We start from the raw sequence: 16,440 nt of genomic DNA, 5'->3' as shown, positions 1-16,440 counted from the left end.
TTATAAAATGATGAAAGTTAATTATGGCCAAGTGTTAAATGAATTTGGGAATCATCTCCAGAAAAGAATTTTAAATTCCCTTCAGGATAATTCTGAAGATTCTTTAATAAACCTCACGACTGAATGGGTAAATGCCTCAGAAAATGGCAGGGCAGCAGTGGTAATGCATTCAGATTTAGTGAACTCTCCATCAAAAGGAGGGGGAAATCAAAGAGAAGATCTGTAAACGATACGCTAGGTTGAAAATAGATGAGTTGTTTTAACATGGAACTGAGACATGGCATGTATTGACTGGAAGCATCTCTGGTGGCGTTATGGTTATGCTGTGGGCTCCTCTTTGTGAGTTCAGCTGTTTGAAACCAGTTCAAAACCATCAGGTGCTCCACAGGGGACCGATGCGGAGCTTTCTGTGCCTATAGAGATTCCCAGTCTCAGAAACCCCTCAGGGCAGTTCTGCCCTGTCCTACAGGGTTACCACCAGTCACAGTTGAGTGGATGCCAGATGAGTGTGGTTTTTGGTGTGCTCTGTGCTCACAACTTTGCATGTATTTTCTAATTTAATTTTCATAATATATTTACCAAATGAATAATATTATTATTTTTCATGTTTTAGCTACTGAATCAGTTATTCCTGAATGTCACAAATCTTCCTAGTTTCTTAAAGTAAGAAGAAACTGAAATTCACTTGTTCACTGTGGCTTTACACAGGGTTTCTAAGAATGTAAATCTTTAGGGCAGCAGGCAGCCTTCTTCTTCTCTAGTGGAGGGACCGGCGGTTTGAACCACCTGTCTTGTGGTGAGGTGTCCAATATCTAATCCACAGGCCATCAGGGATCCTTCAGGGCTATCCTAATATGATATCAAAGAATGGAGGATATGTGTATAGAGTCTATGACTGAAGCACTGTCAAAGGGTACCTGAATGATCAAAAATTGTATTCCCTCAAATCAGGGTCTCAGGTCATATGTGTTTTTTGCGGGGGGGCTTTGACAGTAAACTATATCAGGCCTTCATAAATTCTGCTGGCTATTCATAACCCTGTCATTCATTTGCTGTGTGTAGATGCATCTGTCTTCCTGGTAACCTGGGAGCTGTCCCCCTCAGACTATATGGTTTTGTTTCCATAGCTGTCCTCCTTTTTTTTGTAACATTGTTCAGAAGGAATTAAGAGTTGGACTCACCTCTTCCACGTAACATCTACAGAGTAGAAGCCCATTTCCTCAAGCAAGCTCCCATTCACATGGGTTAAGACAGGGGAGCACACGCTATAATCCCCAGTCAAGCCAAGCCAAATTGACTGCCATCGAGTTGGTGCCCAACCATAGCAATGCCACTGGGGGCTTCTGAGACTCTGTGTATGGAAATAGAAAGCCTCGTCTTTCTCCCGCTGAGTTGCTAGTGGTTTCGAACTGCTGACTTTACAGATAGCAGCCCAATTTGTAACCACTGCACCACCAGGGGCGCCTTTAATTCCACCATCAGAATTTAAATGGCAACAACCTAGCTCCACAGCCTGCGTTTCACTCCTTGTACTTTCATTGTGCTCCTCCTTCACTGCTGATGGTGCCAGTAATCATGACAGCTAAGGGAACATGGCCAAAGTCTTCTATTAAAGACTCATCCTACAATTTCTAGTTATTTTTCCCCAGGGCACCGTCATGTTTTTATTAGTCTCCTATAGGCAAGAAGGCTGAGTGATAGGAAAGTTAAGCAACCATAAACAGTAAGATAATTTGAGGGGGGAAACTGTGATTTGAATTTAAAGTCCGATCTCTTATGCCAGAAGTTGTGTTCCAGTTTGAGAATGAGGCCAATAAAAAAAACCAACTCTCACATTCCAAGGGAACAGAGACAAGTAGCAAGATGATGACAGTGCAGGATTAAAGAGCATATGATGGAGATAAGAAAAGCATATTCATGAAACATTGACAACAGCAACAAATCAGGAAATACATCTCGAATCGGCTATAAGGATCACTGAAAATCATATATTTATATAACATTGTTGTGAGGTGTCTTCGACTGGACATTCGTTGCAAACCTGTGTACAACTGAACAAATCATCGCCTGGTCCTGGGGCATCCTCAAAATCTGTTCTCCTGGTAAAGCCCACTCACGCCGCCACTGTGTCAACTTAATCTTGTGGAAGGCCTTCCTGTTTCACTGCCCCTTCTCTTGACCAAACAGAATGTCCTTCTCCAGAGACTGGTCTCTCTTGATAACATGCCCAAAGCACATGAGACCAAGTCTCACCCTCCTTGCCTCTAAGGAGCATACTGGCTATACTTTTGGCAAGACAGATCTATTTATTCTTTTGGGAGTCAATGACACTTTCAATATCTTCACCAACACCATAGCTCAAATCCACCAAGTTTTCGTTGATCTTCCTGATTCAATGTTCAACTTTCATATGCATATGAAGCCATTTGAAAATACCAAGGATTGGGTCAGGCACACCTTCGTCCTCAAAGTAACCTCTTGGCTTTTCAACATTTTAAAGAGGTCTTGGCAATAAATTCACTATAATTTTGGGGGGAAAAAAATCTTTAGATCAGTGGTTCTCAACCTTCCCTAATGCCGTGACCCTTTAATGCAGTTCCTCATGTTGTGATGACCCCTAACTATAAAATTATATCCATTGCTACTTCATCACTGTCATTTTGCTACTGTTATAAATAGAGCAAACCCTGCAAAAGGGTCGTTCAACCCCCAAAGGGGTTGTGAGTTGAGAACTTCTGTATTAGATGAGGACAATAATTTATTTTTATTATTTATCATTATCTAATAAATAGCAACCCCAATTTTCAAATTTATAATTTACTAACTCTATAGCCCATTTTACATATTTTTCTCAATAGATCTTTCATGCAAGATATGTTCATCTCTATCTATACAGTACCTGCATGAGTTGGTGTGTTACAGTTGAATAGAAAAACAAATTGATACATCCCTATGTGTGTAAAAGAGAACTTTATATCAAAGAGCAATTGTACATTAAGAAAACATACAAGGCAGGTCCACATCAAGTCCATAAGTCTGATAATAATCCATATTGTAAATTCCTCTTCAGACTCATGCAACACATGCAATGACACTGAATACAGGAAGATATCAAGCCAGTGGGTGGGAAGTCTTGTGGCTCCAGTGGCGGTGGAAGCACCTCAGCAATGGCCTGGGTCTCCACGTAGCTCCTCCAGCTCCAGGGCTCAGGCTGCCATCAGCTAGGCTCCATGGATCTTGTAAGCAGGCATGTGCAGCAGAGTGTATCTGGCCTCCAGTGAGCTATTTATCTCCTTCAAGCCTCCAAATGAGGTCATCAAGCTGTGACCTGATTGAAAGGCTGGACTCCACCCCTTTGAAAATTGACAGATTATATAACTGCCACAGATGGTATCTAAAAAAAAAAGAGTATATTATAGTATAGTGTAGTATGATTTATTAAGGTATCCTTAATAAATAGAATGTATCTATTAAATGATCCTTAAAAACTAAGATAATTATCCTGGAAAAACCACATCCCGGGATATCACTCTTGTAATGGAATGCTTCTTGCTGTCTCCCACTTGTGTATCTGCCTTACTCATTTCTATATCTCATGCTTTTAATTATAAACTTTTTGAGGACTGTAACCTGAGTTTTATATATTTATTTCACTCAAAATATCCCAGATATGATATGTGGCTAATACCTGAACAGCAATTTTAGATCATTTTGTTCAGATATAATTTGTGTATTATACAATTCAATAATTCTATAATATTAACAAAAGGTTGTGGAATCATTATCTGGAATCATTAGCAACATTTTCTTCTTCCTTATACCCCTTGGGAGGGGACCTGGTAGAATTTTGGTTATGTTTTGGACAGCAAACAGCAAGGTCAGCAATTTGAAAACATACGCAGCTCTGAGAGATCAATACGAGGCTCTGGCACATAGAAACTATGTCAAAAATGCCAAGTTCAAAACACAATAACAGGCATGTGTTCCCTTTAGGGTCTAAGAGGGTAATGTTAATTCTCTGATACAGACATGGCTGCTGTTCATCTTGACTCATTCCTCTTGTTGGAATGTCTGTTTGCGATGGCTTTAGAACACTGCTGTATGGCAGGGATTGATGGATTTTTTTCCTTCTCCATCATCCGGAGGGAGGCCACCTCTCTTGAGCTAGTTGTTAAGATGCTCAAATAAGGGGATTATATATGGCTTATGGGAACAAGAAAAGCACACTACCTCATTGTTTGGGAGACCAGATTAGAAAACCTGGAAACAGAAACCTGTTTTGCCTTAGTTTGTGTCCATATAGTAGTGGACTCACACAACATTTGTCCTTTGGGGCTTGACTAACTGCCCTCACCATAATGACTTCAAGGTCCCCCCACATGGTGAGCTGTTTCATGGTTTCATTGCAGGCCTTTTTCTTTGTTTGTTTCATTTTGTTTTGATTTTAGGCATGCATAGTATTCTATTGCATATATTTACCAGAATTTCTTTATTCTTCAACTCATGGGCCTTTGGGCTGTTTCTAGCTTCTTGCTATTTTGAACAGTGTTTCAAAGGCCATGGGAGTGCATATGTCTGTTCTTATCCTGTCTTTTAATTCTTTGGAGTATATGCACAATAGAAGTATTACTGGGTCATTTGATATTTCTATTCCCTGTTGCTTCATGAAACACTCTATCGCTTTCCACAGTGGTTGTACATATTTGCATCCCCACCAGTAGTGTATGAGATTTGCAATTTCTCTATACCCTCTCCAGCATTTGTTGAACAGCAAACTTTTAATAAATTTTTAAATAAATTATTTCAGTTATATATTATCTCCTTTGACTTTTTCCAATAATTTTAAGAGGTAGGCACTTCCAAATTTCCCTGCTTTTTTAATATGAAGAAGTCTAAGAATAAGTTTTATTACTCATCCAAGGGCATATAATCTTAATACAAATTTTTATGTTCCAGAATTTTGTTTCCTAAAGTTTACTACTTTCTGTCTATTCACTGTAAAAACAAAATAAAACCTTTGCACACAGGCAGAGCATCTTTTAGCAACTGTTTGCTAATAATAATCATATTTCTTTTCATCATCAAGGTTCCTCTTCAGCAGCTAATCTGAGCAGTTAGATGAATTGCCCATCTCTAATATGCTGATACGGTTCATTAGAATAGTCTGTTTGTAACATTAGACTGAATATTGTGAGTGCAGGCACAACAGGTATTCATGTCATTCATGAGAGGTTTTTTAAAGATGGGAAGTGGAGAAAGTATTTGTCCTTCTGATGCCACCAGCCTCTACTGCCGTAGCTGCTCTTTGTGCCTCTCAGCTTCAAATTTTAAAACAAGAAAAACAGGTGGCTACTTAGTTAAATAATTTAATAGGTATAAATAGGAGTATAAATTGGAGCTGAATAATATAATGAGTATAAATGGTACAATTTCACTTGTGCAACATAACTCAGTTTTCCTTCTTTAATCCATGGTTTATGAATGCTGACATGGTTTATGACTAATGACGCTGGCACTATGATTTCCCCTTAGTACCCTGTGCAGTTGAAATTTACATGGCCCTATTTTTTCTGTTTGTTCTAATGAATTAATCATAAACACTAAAAAGACTAGACCAAATACATCTAGGCTTTTGACTAATTAGAAATTTAATTATCATTTTCAGGCTTATGTGGAGAAGATTTTTATGTTCCCTTTAATTTTAGAAGCAAAATTGGAGCTAGATTAACATGCATCCAGAGAATACAATAAAACTTCTAAAGAGGATAAGAGGATACATTTTATATTCTCTTATAGAGACAGCAGATATTTGGAATGTTATTTCTTCTCCATCGAAACTCTAAAAATTGAGACTCGGCTTCTGCTCTTTATCTCATGGGGTAACCCATGCACTGGATGGTGCCATAAATCCCTCTGTGTCTCTTTAGAACCATGAGAAATAGGGTGGCTATTTGTGCTTTCTTTTTGCAGGGTGTAGATAGACTGTCTGGATTTACTTTTTGAGAAAAAAGTAAATCAAGCTTCTGTTCATCACTTAAATAAGATCTCCCTTTCTCTGGCTTTTTTGTCAGTCTTTGAAAAACGATGAGCAATCCTCTAAAACGGATGTCCAGAAGCTCCTGGAATTAGGCCAGAAACAAAGGTAAGACTGTGTTTTCTCCTCAACTATCCAGAATGGCTTGTGGTATGATTTCATTTTTCCCTCTACTCTTTGTAATGAACTTCAGACAGTGAGGCCATGATCAAGGGCAACAGTTAAAAGGAGTGATGCACTTTTGGTTCTTTAACGTCACATAAAGCATTCGTTTATGCTTTCTATCCTTTACCAGCAACGGGGAAGTAAGTAGATAATTAAGTTCATAACTTTACAATAAATAAATCCTAGTGAAGTTTCAGAATGTGTTTAACATACTAGTTATTCTGAAACAGAGCTTCCCATATTTGAATGTGCTTATTATTCATTTAGAGGTCTTGTCCAAATATATATTTTCATACTCTAGATTTGAAGTGGAGCTTGAGGTTATGTATCTCTAATATGCCCTGCTGTTGCTGATACTTTATATATATAATCACAATTTGAATGTTAAAGATCAACAGTGTTTTAACTCTATTTAACAGTAAAATATCCCTGGATAAATCTGCTTATTGAAAGGCATTTTAAGTAACTCTTTATTAATGGAATCAAACTTGATCATGGTGATGATTGTAGTAAAGAATATGTAATTTTATTACTCACATATGTAGACCTAATATAATAGTGTTTGTGGTTTTATTTTTATTTTAGTCTATTTTTGAGAGCAATGTATTATAAAATAGTGTTCTACACTTTATAAAGGACCATATGATTTTGAAGTTACTTGTCAAAGCAAAAAGGAATATGAAGCCAAGACAATTTAAGGAAGAAACAAGAAAATATGTTAGGCATTTATTGGAGATTCAAATGGATGATTTATATACGTTGTCTTGTTGAATTCTCACAAAAAAAAAAATCAGAAGCAAACTCACTGTCACTGCATTTATTACAACTCATCGTGAAGAGCCCAAATAGAAATTTTGAGTCTCCAACATTTACAGGTGCAGAGAGACTCATGTTTCTCCAGCAGAGGAGCTGGTAGGTTTGAACCACCCACCTTGTGGGCAGTATGCTTAATGTATAACTTAGATATTATGAATTCCCCTTTTTAGAGATAGTGTATTATTGTTGGAGCTGCTGAGATGTATGTTAATTGAAATTTAGGTTTTACACTTAGTCACAACTTTCAGAGTAGCAGAATTATTACAAGTGAAGATGCTTAGAAAGTCCACAGGCACGATGCTTTGTGCAGTTGATTCTAAGTCCCTTCTCAGTGCCCTACAGCTTTTCCCTGGCTTCACGTCTCGACCAGGACCCTCTTCCTGACATACATTTGCATTAAGCTAGCAAGCTGTGTTAAAACTTCAGGGTTTTGTTGGTTATTATATTTCAAATGTACAGTTTTTAATTTTTTTAGCATAAGTGTCTTCAAAGTAAAATATTAAAACAATGTGGGGTAAATATGAATGCTGATCTGAAAATATGTTTTCTGAAGTGCATCATTATAAAGGACTCCATAAGTCTGAAATACACCTTTTAACACACCTATAACTATAAAACAAGTTCTTTGGCTCTCTGAGAGTGATGAGTAACTATACATGACACTGAATAGAAATGTCTACCTAGAGGACACCAAAGAACACTGAAGGTGACTGCCTCAGAGAGAGCATTTCCTGTTGGGAAAGGAGGGTCAACAAAAGCATCAAGATGGACATGACCTCTGTGCTGTACATATGACCGCAACGAGGGGCTGTGGAGATTGAACAGACAATGAGTCCGGAAGATCAGACAGTGAACCCAGATGCCTAAGGTGGAAGCAGATGTAAAAAAAATATTAAATGTTGGACAAATTGGACACATTTAAGTAAGCAACTGAGAGTACATTTAAGGTAGCACTGTAGGAGAATGATATAACAAAAGCAGCATTTTAAGGTAATTATTCTTCCCCTGTGTGCAGAGTAGAAAGCAAAGCCCCTTGGCTGCATGAGAAAAGAGGGTCTATAAATGGGAACAGTAACATCACCATAACCAGAACCAGGGAATAAAAGGAAAGAATACTGTTCCAGGCTTTCTGCATCCAAAGAGCATTGCAGATGAGGAAGCAGGCTTTTCCATGAGATAGCTAAGAAAAAAAATATTTTTATAGTTTGCTGATATTTTCTTGAATTAAATATGGCTTTTCCTACTTGACACACGAAAGACTCAAGTCAATGAGAGAAATTTTGGATAAACTAATTAAAAAATAAATAATATCATTGAGACTTTGGGCATAGCATATGAACTATCCAGTAGATTGAACAAATATTTAAATGAAAGAACTAAATGAAGCAAACACTGGGAAGTTTTTAAAAGTTTATGAAAAATTTCCATTTTCTTTTAATTTTATTTTTCCCATGAAATATTTTGTTTCTAAGTGTTTTGATGTTGTGATTTCAAAATATTTTGTAAAGTTAGAAAATTTGTTTAAAATATATAACATATTACGTAATTAAAATCACAATAAAGGCTCAATACTTTCTAACAATTGGTGATGACTTAGTGATGTAATATTTGCTATATGAAATTTTGCTGTTTATTTAGAAATAGAAATATAAAAATCAGGTGTATTTTCAGTGTGAAGAAGAATCAATATCTCATTTCCAAAACTGGATGTCAGTGAAGAGGCAAAAACAGAAAATATATTCATAGGATGTGAAAAGTATTAATTGATTAGAAATTTGGAAGGATTAGCTGTATCTTAAGGCATGCAATGTGTTGTCAATTTCAAGGGGCCATATATCTAACTCTCACTAATGCCCTTTGGATTCACATTACCATACTTGGTCTGAAGGAGCTGTCCATAAACATTATCCTTCGTTCGTGTGTTCTGATGCCCCTGTCCCATTGACGGCCTCAAGTTAGCTATTGGGAAAGCCCACTTAGGACTCTCACCAGGAGGCAGGTAACTAGTGTCCCTGTTTAATGGACACTAGCACTGTAAATGAGCTCAATGGATATGGATTTACCTTCTAGAATCATGCAGGGAGAGAAACAGAAATTGCCAGGAAAGAGGGACACTAATTGAGCCCGGGCAGTGACTCTTTGTAGTTTGAGAAGATAGGCTCTAGAATTGCGGCTTGGGTGGGCATGACATTGCACCACCTCTGTAGACATGGGTTTTCTATCTGCAATAGGGCACCAGCAATGTGAGACTTAGCAAGTGCTTTCACATGGTGAGCCTGTCTACATGCAGCGATTGCTATTTTATTTTACATTATGTCACAGTGCTCTCTGTGGAAAATATAAGCAATGATCATGGAGGCCTGGATTTTTATTGCTGATCTATGAAATAAGTCTAAGAAATTAATTCTTGTTGAGGCAGTAATAAAAGTTGAAGCAAAAAATCCATTATAAGCAAAAATTTGTTATGATAAGCTTTGGCTAACCAAGCAGTAAACCATCCTAAAGCTAAAGGATCTGTAATTATTCTTTAATATGTTCCAATTGTATTTTGCTTTGTAAAAAAAGTTCAACTTGATTCCATTAACTTTACATGATCTCATGTATATGCTTGAAATTGAGACGTGTAGCAATTAAGAGTTTCTGGAGTCAGAAATGTGGGCATCTCATTAACTCCCTGTGGGTGACAGAGCAGCTTGTAGTTGTTTAGGAAATGTAGGCAAATAATAAACAGAGGGGCCTAAAGTGGCTGTTGGTGGAAAAGTTAATCACCGAAATGATATTAAGCTATTATTTTTCACCCATCATGCTATGTGCTTTCCTGCATTTGCTTTATAATCACAAATCTTTGACGTAGATTTATCATTGTGGCAGTTCTATAGACAAGGAAACGGAGTCTGAGAAATTTGCATTACTTGCCTAAGCTCCTGAGCTAGTCCTTCGGTGTCCTATTGGAAGAGTTAAACTAGGCTCAGTGGTTATGATAGACAGGGTTCTCTACAGAAAGAAAACCAGCACACTAATAATTATATAAAGATATAGATAACATAAGAAATAAACGGTTAATTAATCTATAAAGCAGTACAAATGGCTCAATACAACTCATTCCTGGGAGACAGTTGTGAGACACTGGCAGTCCTTCAAGTCTGGAGGGCCTCTGGGTAGTCCTCTGTAGAGCAATTCAGGCTATCCAGGCACAGGCAGCAAACAGCAAGGCAGGTCACCAACAGTTAACCAGATGACAGGGTCCAACAATCCCTAGTTTAAGAGATGTAAATTCCAGTAGCTTGGCGAAGGAGGTCTTGAAGGAACCTCAAGTTACAGCGACACAGTCCATGGGTTACGTGTCACACAGGTAGTATAGCTTGCAAATTGAGGCGAAGAACAAGCAAGGCAGCCGCACACTGGTCCGATGATGAAAAAGCAAGAGACAAGAAGGGTGAGGTTCACTGAGCCATTTATCTGTCTGCCCTTCAGTTAATCCCACATGCATTCATTGACCAGGTTAACACAGTAAACCTTCCTATCACAGTGGTGTTAAGACTAGAGCAAGTGTTGGTGGTGTTTCTGTTGCTTTAAGATAATTTATTCCTCTACCCAGTATTTACACACACACACACACACACACACACACACACACACACACACGCACTCATACATGCACAAAACCTTATCTAATTTCTGATCATTTGGAGTTCTGGGTTACATGATTTAATCAGGCCACAGAAAGATAATATGGTTTGCCATAAATTAGTAAAGCCTTGACTGTTAGTAAATATGCATATTTCTACTTTTGTCAAGTTTATCCATCACTCATAGTTACTGATGAGCTTGAGATACAATATGTGTAGGTATACAGATGCACACATATATACTGAGGTTGGAGAGGAGGTGCAGAACAGAGATAGAATTTAGCCAGGAATGTGGAGTTGAGAAAGATTTTATTGAGCCCCCAGGCAATTCTGAGACCCAATGAGTTAGGTCAGGGAACTCATGTCTTGTTGGAAAGGTGGTGGGAGTTATATGGGGTCTGAGCTAAGGAAGTATATGTTAACAGAAGGGGGTGGGTCTTTATTGCTTTATTGCTTGCAGCTGCAGGGCCTTAAGTCTGATGCTGTCCATGGGAGGTCATCTTGTAAGTGCTGAGGGAAGTGGCTACACAGATCAACCAGGGAAGGTAAAAAGCTACCTGTGGTGCTGGGGCAGGAGTTGCATAGTTCAATAAGTTATCCATTTCCTGGAGAGGCTGGGAATGGGGGTTGTGAACTTTCATCTTCCTGAGAAGCCAGAGGGGATGTGGGGGCCTCCAGGTCCAGACCCGGCCCAAACATATACATTTGTGTATATGAAAATGTGTATGTAGCTGCTAACACACGAGTCAAATTTACAGGGCGAAATGCATCTATTTTCATTTTGTTTTTTTAAAAATTGATAGGGTTTATAAATGATCCCTAAAAACACAATTTTTTAGAAACAATCTACTTAGGATATTGAAAGGGAATAGTAATTTTAACCAGTCAGCCATGTTGAGTCATTTTTTCTCACAGGCTTTTTGTAGTCTGGCATGCTGCTAGTGAATGTAGCTTTGCAACTCAAATTAGGATATTGACTTTATCTAACAGTTTATATAGCTCACAGATAATTTACACAGTTGACTCTCCTCAGTGCCATTAGCAAGGTGATTTCTGTTAAACTCAGCTTGCTTTTAGAATTTACAAGGGAAAATAGACATTCATTATCAGTTTCAGTATTTATTGGTTATATGCTTGATAGTGGCTCTATAGAATTCTATTTATCTGTTTCCTAAATGTTGGTAGAAAATCAAAACCTCAATCCCTACTGTACAGATGAAATAACAAAATTATGTCTTTCTTTCTGTTTGTTTTCTTTAAACTAGAGAAGAAATGAAGTCTCTTCAGGAGGCCCTTCAAAATCAACTAAAAGAGACATCTGAGAAAGCAGAAAAACACCAGGCTACTGTAAGTGTGCTTCTCTCTGTGCTTTTGCTTTTAGGTCTGTGAAATGCTACTTTCTTTTTTCAAACGTGATAGAATAAGCACACCTGAAAAATAAAAACACAATATAAGAAATTTGAGTCTCCATGAGCTGAAAGACAAAACAAAACAAAAAGCCAACTCAATCAGCATCCCTGGCAAGAGAAATGCTGAATTTAATTCTTGAAGGTCTTTTAATGCTTGACTCTGATTTTCTGAATGAGAAACCAAGGTGAAATATCAGTGAGCTAGGAACTTGACTGTTTTAAGAATTGAGTTTAGTATCTGATTCTACTTTGTTTATATTTATTTCTTCTGCTTATTATTATGGATATAAGGATTTATAGAAATGTTTATTGGGGAGTTTGAAAATAAAGAGCTTGTATGTCCACTTGCTTTGAGACATTAAAATTTGACCTTTAAAAGGCTCTGAAGAGATAAGCCCCACCCAGTACTTTGGAGTGCTCAGGACATATGCATCCCAAGAGACTTGCCTGTGGGTAAGATTGACAGATTGAACAAAAAAGGAACTCTTTGGAATTTGAAGTTTGAACTAGTGGTCTTTGCCAGAAGCTGGAAGAAAAATCTGGAACCATGAAGAAAACTCCTTTCTAGGACTGAAGTTTAAAGGAAGCCTGTGGGAAAGCTGAAATGTTTGCTAGGTGACCACCTGAATCCACTCGTTGAGTGGAAGTGGGAGAAATGCAGCAATGAAGAGACAGGTTGAGTCTGGCCACTGACACCCATGTACCTGGTTTACAGGAACTCGAGGAGAAGACAAGAATAGGTTGATTGGTCTGAAGTTCAAGGGGGCTAGACCTATTGAAAAGTTGTGATGGGGTCATGGTCTAAAGACAAAGTAACCAATGGGCACCCTGATGGGGCTAAGTGAGGCAGCCCACTTTGTGTTGACCAGAACCTGACTAGATGAAGATAAGCTATTTGAGCCTGTAAACTGATGAACAGGCTTTTCGGACAGGACAGGGTGTCCTGACTTTTGACTTTGCTTATGGATGTGGATTTCACAAAGTTCCAACAGGAATGAAGATTCTTCATGTTGAGCATTGGGTTGATTTAAGTGGCCAGTATAGAAATTGGATACTCAAAATGGAGGAATAAAACATGAAGTGATTGACTTACAAACTTTCATAGATAAGGGAATATACTCATAGGATTATAGGATTGAGATGTAGGTGTTACTTAACTGCAGTTGTTTGGCACAGGATATTTTTTGTTTTGTTCAATTATAGAATGTTATGTTTAAATGAGGATGACATATTGCATTATATACCTTTAAGTTTTATCCTGTTAGGTACAGATATGATTTATTATTGTTTGTTTGAAAATTATATGTGACTAAAGAGTTATGTGAAAGTGTCAAATTGACAAGGGTTAGTCTATGGTAGTTACATAATCCAGTGTCAATTTGAGGATTAAGAGTGTAAGGGTGGAATCTAGCCAAGATAAAGCCAATGAGGCCTCAGTGTGGGCATGGCCTTCCCCTGAGGATTCTGGGAAATCCTGATTTTCCTCCTTGGAGGAGGGAGAGACTCTCTCTCCTCTCACTCCCTGGAAGACACTCTACTGACAAGACACATGGAACTATGCTAGAGCCCTTAGCTAGAGAAGCTATGTGGAGACCCCAGCCCACACTGAAATGCTTACACCACCACCAGATCCAAAGACTTTCTACCCCTTGGCCTGTAATCATCCTGCATTCGGCATTATTGCATGTGTTTTGTGAATCCAAAGAGGACTTTATGGATCGGTATCGGACATATGGGCTCATATCGGACTTATAGGCTTGGACTGGACTGGGTTGGGATATTTTCTTAATGTACAATTACTCTTTATATAAAACTCTCTCTTGTGCACATATAAGTTTGTATGGATTTATTTCTCTAGTCTCCCCAGACTAACACAGTACTTAACAACACACTTGAAAACTGGACTTCTTTGTTCTCCAGACATTGTACCTACCTTAGGCATCATTTATGGGGCCTGGACCTTTTATCTTGTTTCCTTGGCCATAATTTCCATAGAAGTAAATTGCTTGAGACCCAGGTATGAATTGGCAGCCTGTCTTCCTATTTCAAGATTTCCTTTAGCAGCCTTTATTAAGGTATGGAGTTATGCTTCTGAAATTCAGCCATGTCTGTTATCTTAGACACTTGCTTCCTGGGGACAAGCTTTCTAATAAGGATTGCTGACTTCCTGAGGGCTGTGATTGCTTCCTGTTAATGGATTTGCTGTTATCAGGTTTGCTCACCTGTAAGGATATGCATGTTGTTTCTCCTTTTCTGTCCTGTGCCAACATCGACTGTGTACTGAAATGCATCCTACTATCTGGGTCGTTGGAAACCAGATGTTACTTACTAGAATAGACAAGTTTTCAGCATCAGTATCCCAGCCTTATATGTAGCCTTGATTGTAATATCATATCTGCCTTGATATACTAGATTTGACTTGAAATTTTCAATTGCCTGTCTATAAAATATAAAGCATAGCAGAAGGGTTCATATATATTTTTCTCAGATTCTCACATTATTTATAGAGTTAAAATTTTATTTTCTGAAAAAAAATCAGAGTCTATTTGTCCTTAACTTGTATTTATAAAGTTAATAGATAGAGGAGCCAAGGCAAATTAGGTATGAACCCATAATGAATCCCATATTTATAAAAACATGCAGCTAACATCCAAGGAACTGAAAGGTAGACATTTTGAAAGAACAAAAGCCAAGGTTGAAATGTCTGACAGTAGGAAATAATATGGGTAGGAATGTGTATTAGTCCCCTATGCCCAGCAGAAGGACACATTGTTTGGACTTGCAGCATCCTCATAATCATAGTCATGCTTAATCTCTTCTAATAGCATGTCAACAATAGGGGAGACAAAATCTAGCCATCCTTACTTCCAAGGATTATTCTGGCTTTACTTTTTTCCCAAGAGAATTGTTTATTATAGCAGTCAATAATATTTTCAATATTTTTCATTAGCACAATAATTCAAATGAATATATTCTCCCTTGATCTTCCTTTTTCAATATTCATTTCTCCCCGGCTTATGAGGTAATTGAGAAATACCACAATCAGGTGCACTCTAGTTCTCAGAGTGTTATCCTTCTTCTTCAACCCTTTCAAGAGACTTGTGCAGCATATTTACCCAATGCAATAATTTTGTTTCGGTTTCTTTACTGCTGCTTCTCTGAATGTGTATGAAAGCAAATGAAAAATGTGACAGGTTTTGTGTCAATTTGAGTACGCCAGAGTTCTCTCATGACATGACCTAGCATAGTCTGGGCAGCTCGGGGATGGGATCTTCTCTGAAGCAGCCAAGCTGTGGTGGAGAAAGTGTCATTCAATAACACTGAGAGGATTCATAGACTTCCTTACTCTGATCACAGTGTTAATACAATTGAGTGAGGTTTCATTCACAGTGTGGCCTAATCTTAGTATGGATGGACAGTGTGTGTAAGCTGCAATTGTCATGGTAGGCAGTTTGAAACTACTAGCAGCACTTTGGAAGAAAGACTGGGCTTTCTACTCCTGTAAACAGTCACAGTCTAGGAGATCCAAAGAGGTGTAGCTATGAATCAGCCCTCACTTGATGGCAGTGAGTTCCTTTGGGCCTTTATACACTAGCTCCTGTCTCCTGCTAGATTTGGATAGTTTATCAGGTTTGTCGATCTCCTGTTATCTGTCCTGCTGACTCCAGGAGCCATCAGCTTACTGCTGATGGTGGATTCATTCAGCCAATCTCAGGTTTATTCAGCTTAGTAGGCACCAGCCTTTGGTCTCCTGGTTTCATCTTCTTGAATCCTGTTCACTACCCACGGTAGCTACAGAGTCAGAAGTCTTCAGCTTACATCTGACTCACAGACTTGAACTGGGCTGGACTTACCACTTCTACATCTGTGTGAGCCATTTCTTGATATAAATTTATTTCTATGTACATAGATAGACCAGAATCACTGGTCTATTTTTCTGGAGAACACAATCTAATACAAAGTCACTGGCACATTTAATGTTTCCCCTGTTGATCATGATGCCATCTATTGGTATAGTTACAAGCATTTTGGCTTTCTTTACATTGAGTTGTAACCCACACTGCAGGTTGTAGTTAAGGATATTTATCAGCAAGGGCTTCAAGACATCCTTAGTTTCAATAGACAAGATTGTGACATCAGTATATTGCAGGCTGTTCTCAAGCTTTCTTCCATTCCTAATGGCTCATTCTCCTTCAGATAGTACAAATTCTCAGATTATCTCCTCAGTATAGAGATTAAATAAGTATATCAAAAAGATACAACCCCGATGCACAACTTTCATGATTTTATTTTAATTTTTTATTTTTTTAAACATTTTATTAGGGGCTCATACAACTGTTATCCCAATCCATACACACATCAATTGTGTAAAGCGCATTTGTACATC

General features: G+C 38.1%; 1 protein-coding gene across 3 annotated transcripts in view; it reads left to right on the top strand.

Annotated features, from left to right (window-relative positions):
• The window catches only part of LUZP2 (leucine zipper protein 2), a 598,898-nt gene that overhangs the window by 267,732 nt on the left and 314,726 nt on the right, over window positions 1–16,440 (top strand). For all 3 annotated transcript variants that reach the window (XM_004708247.2, XM_045291093.1, XM_045291092.1), the window contains exons 3-4: window positions 6,072–6,142; window positions 11,910–11,991. In XM_004708247.2, coding sequence (XP_004708304.1) covers window positions 11,917–11,991 — 75 coding nt within the window. In that variant the 5' untranslated portion in view covers window positions 6,072–6,142; window positions 11,910–11,916. The remainder of the gene's footprint in view (window positions 1–6,071; window positions 6,143–11,909; window positions 11,992–16,440) is intronic.

The sequence above is a fragment of the Echinops telfairi genome, unplaced genomic scaffold, assembly GCF_000313985.2.
Source record: "Echinops telfairi isolate 266 unplaced genomic scaffold, ASM31398v2 ScPeMD7_60;HRSCAF=208, whole genome shotgun sequence".
NCBI lineage: Eukaryota > Metazoa > Chordata > Mammalia > Afrosoricida > Tenrecidae > Echinops > Echinops telfairi.
The sequence above is the reverse complement of the archived record's forward strand: the minus strand, read 5'-3'. Positions and strand labels throughout refer to the sequence as shown.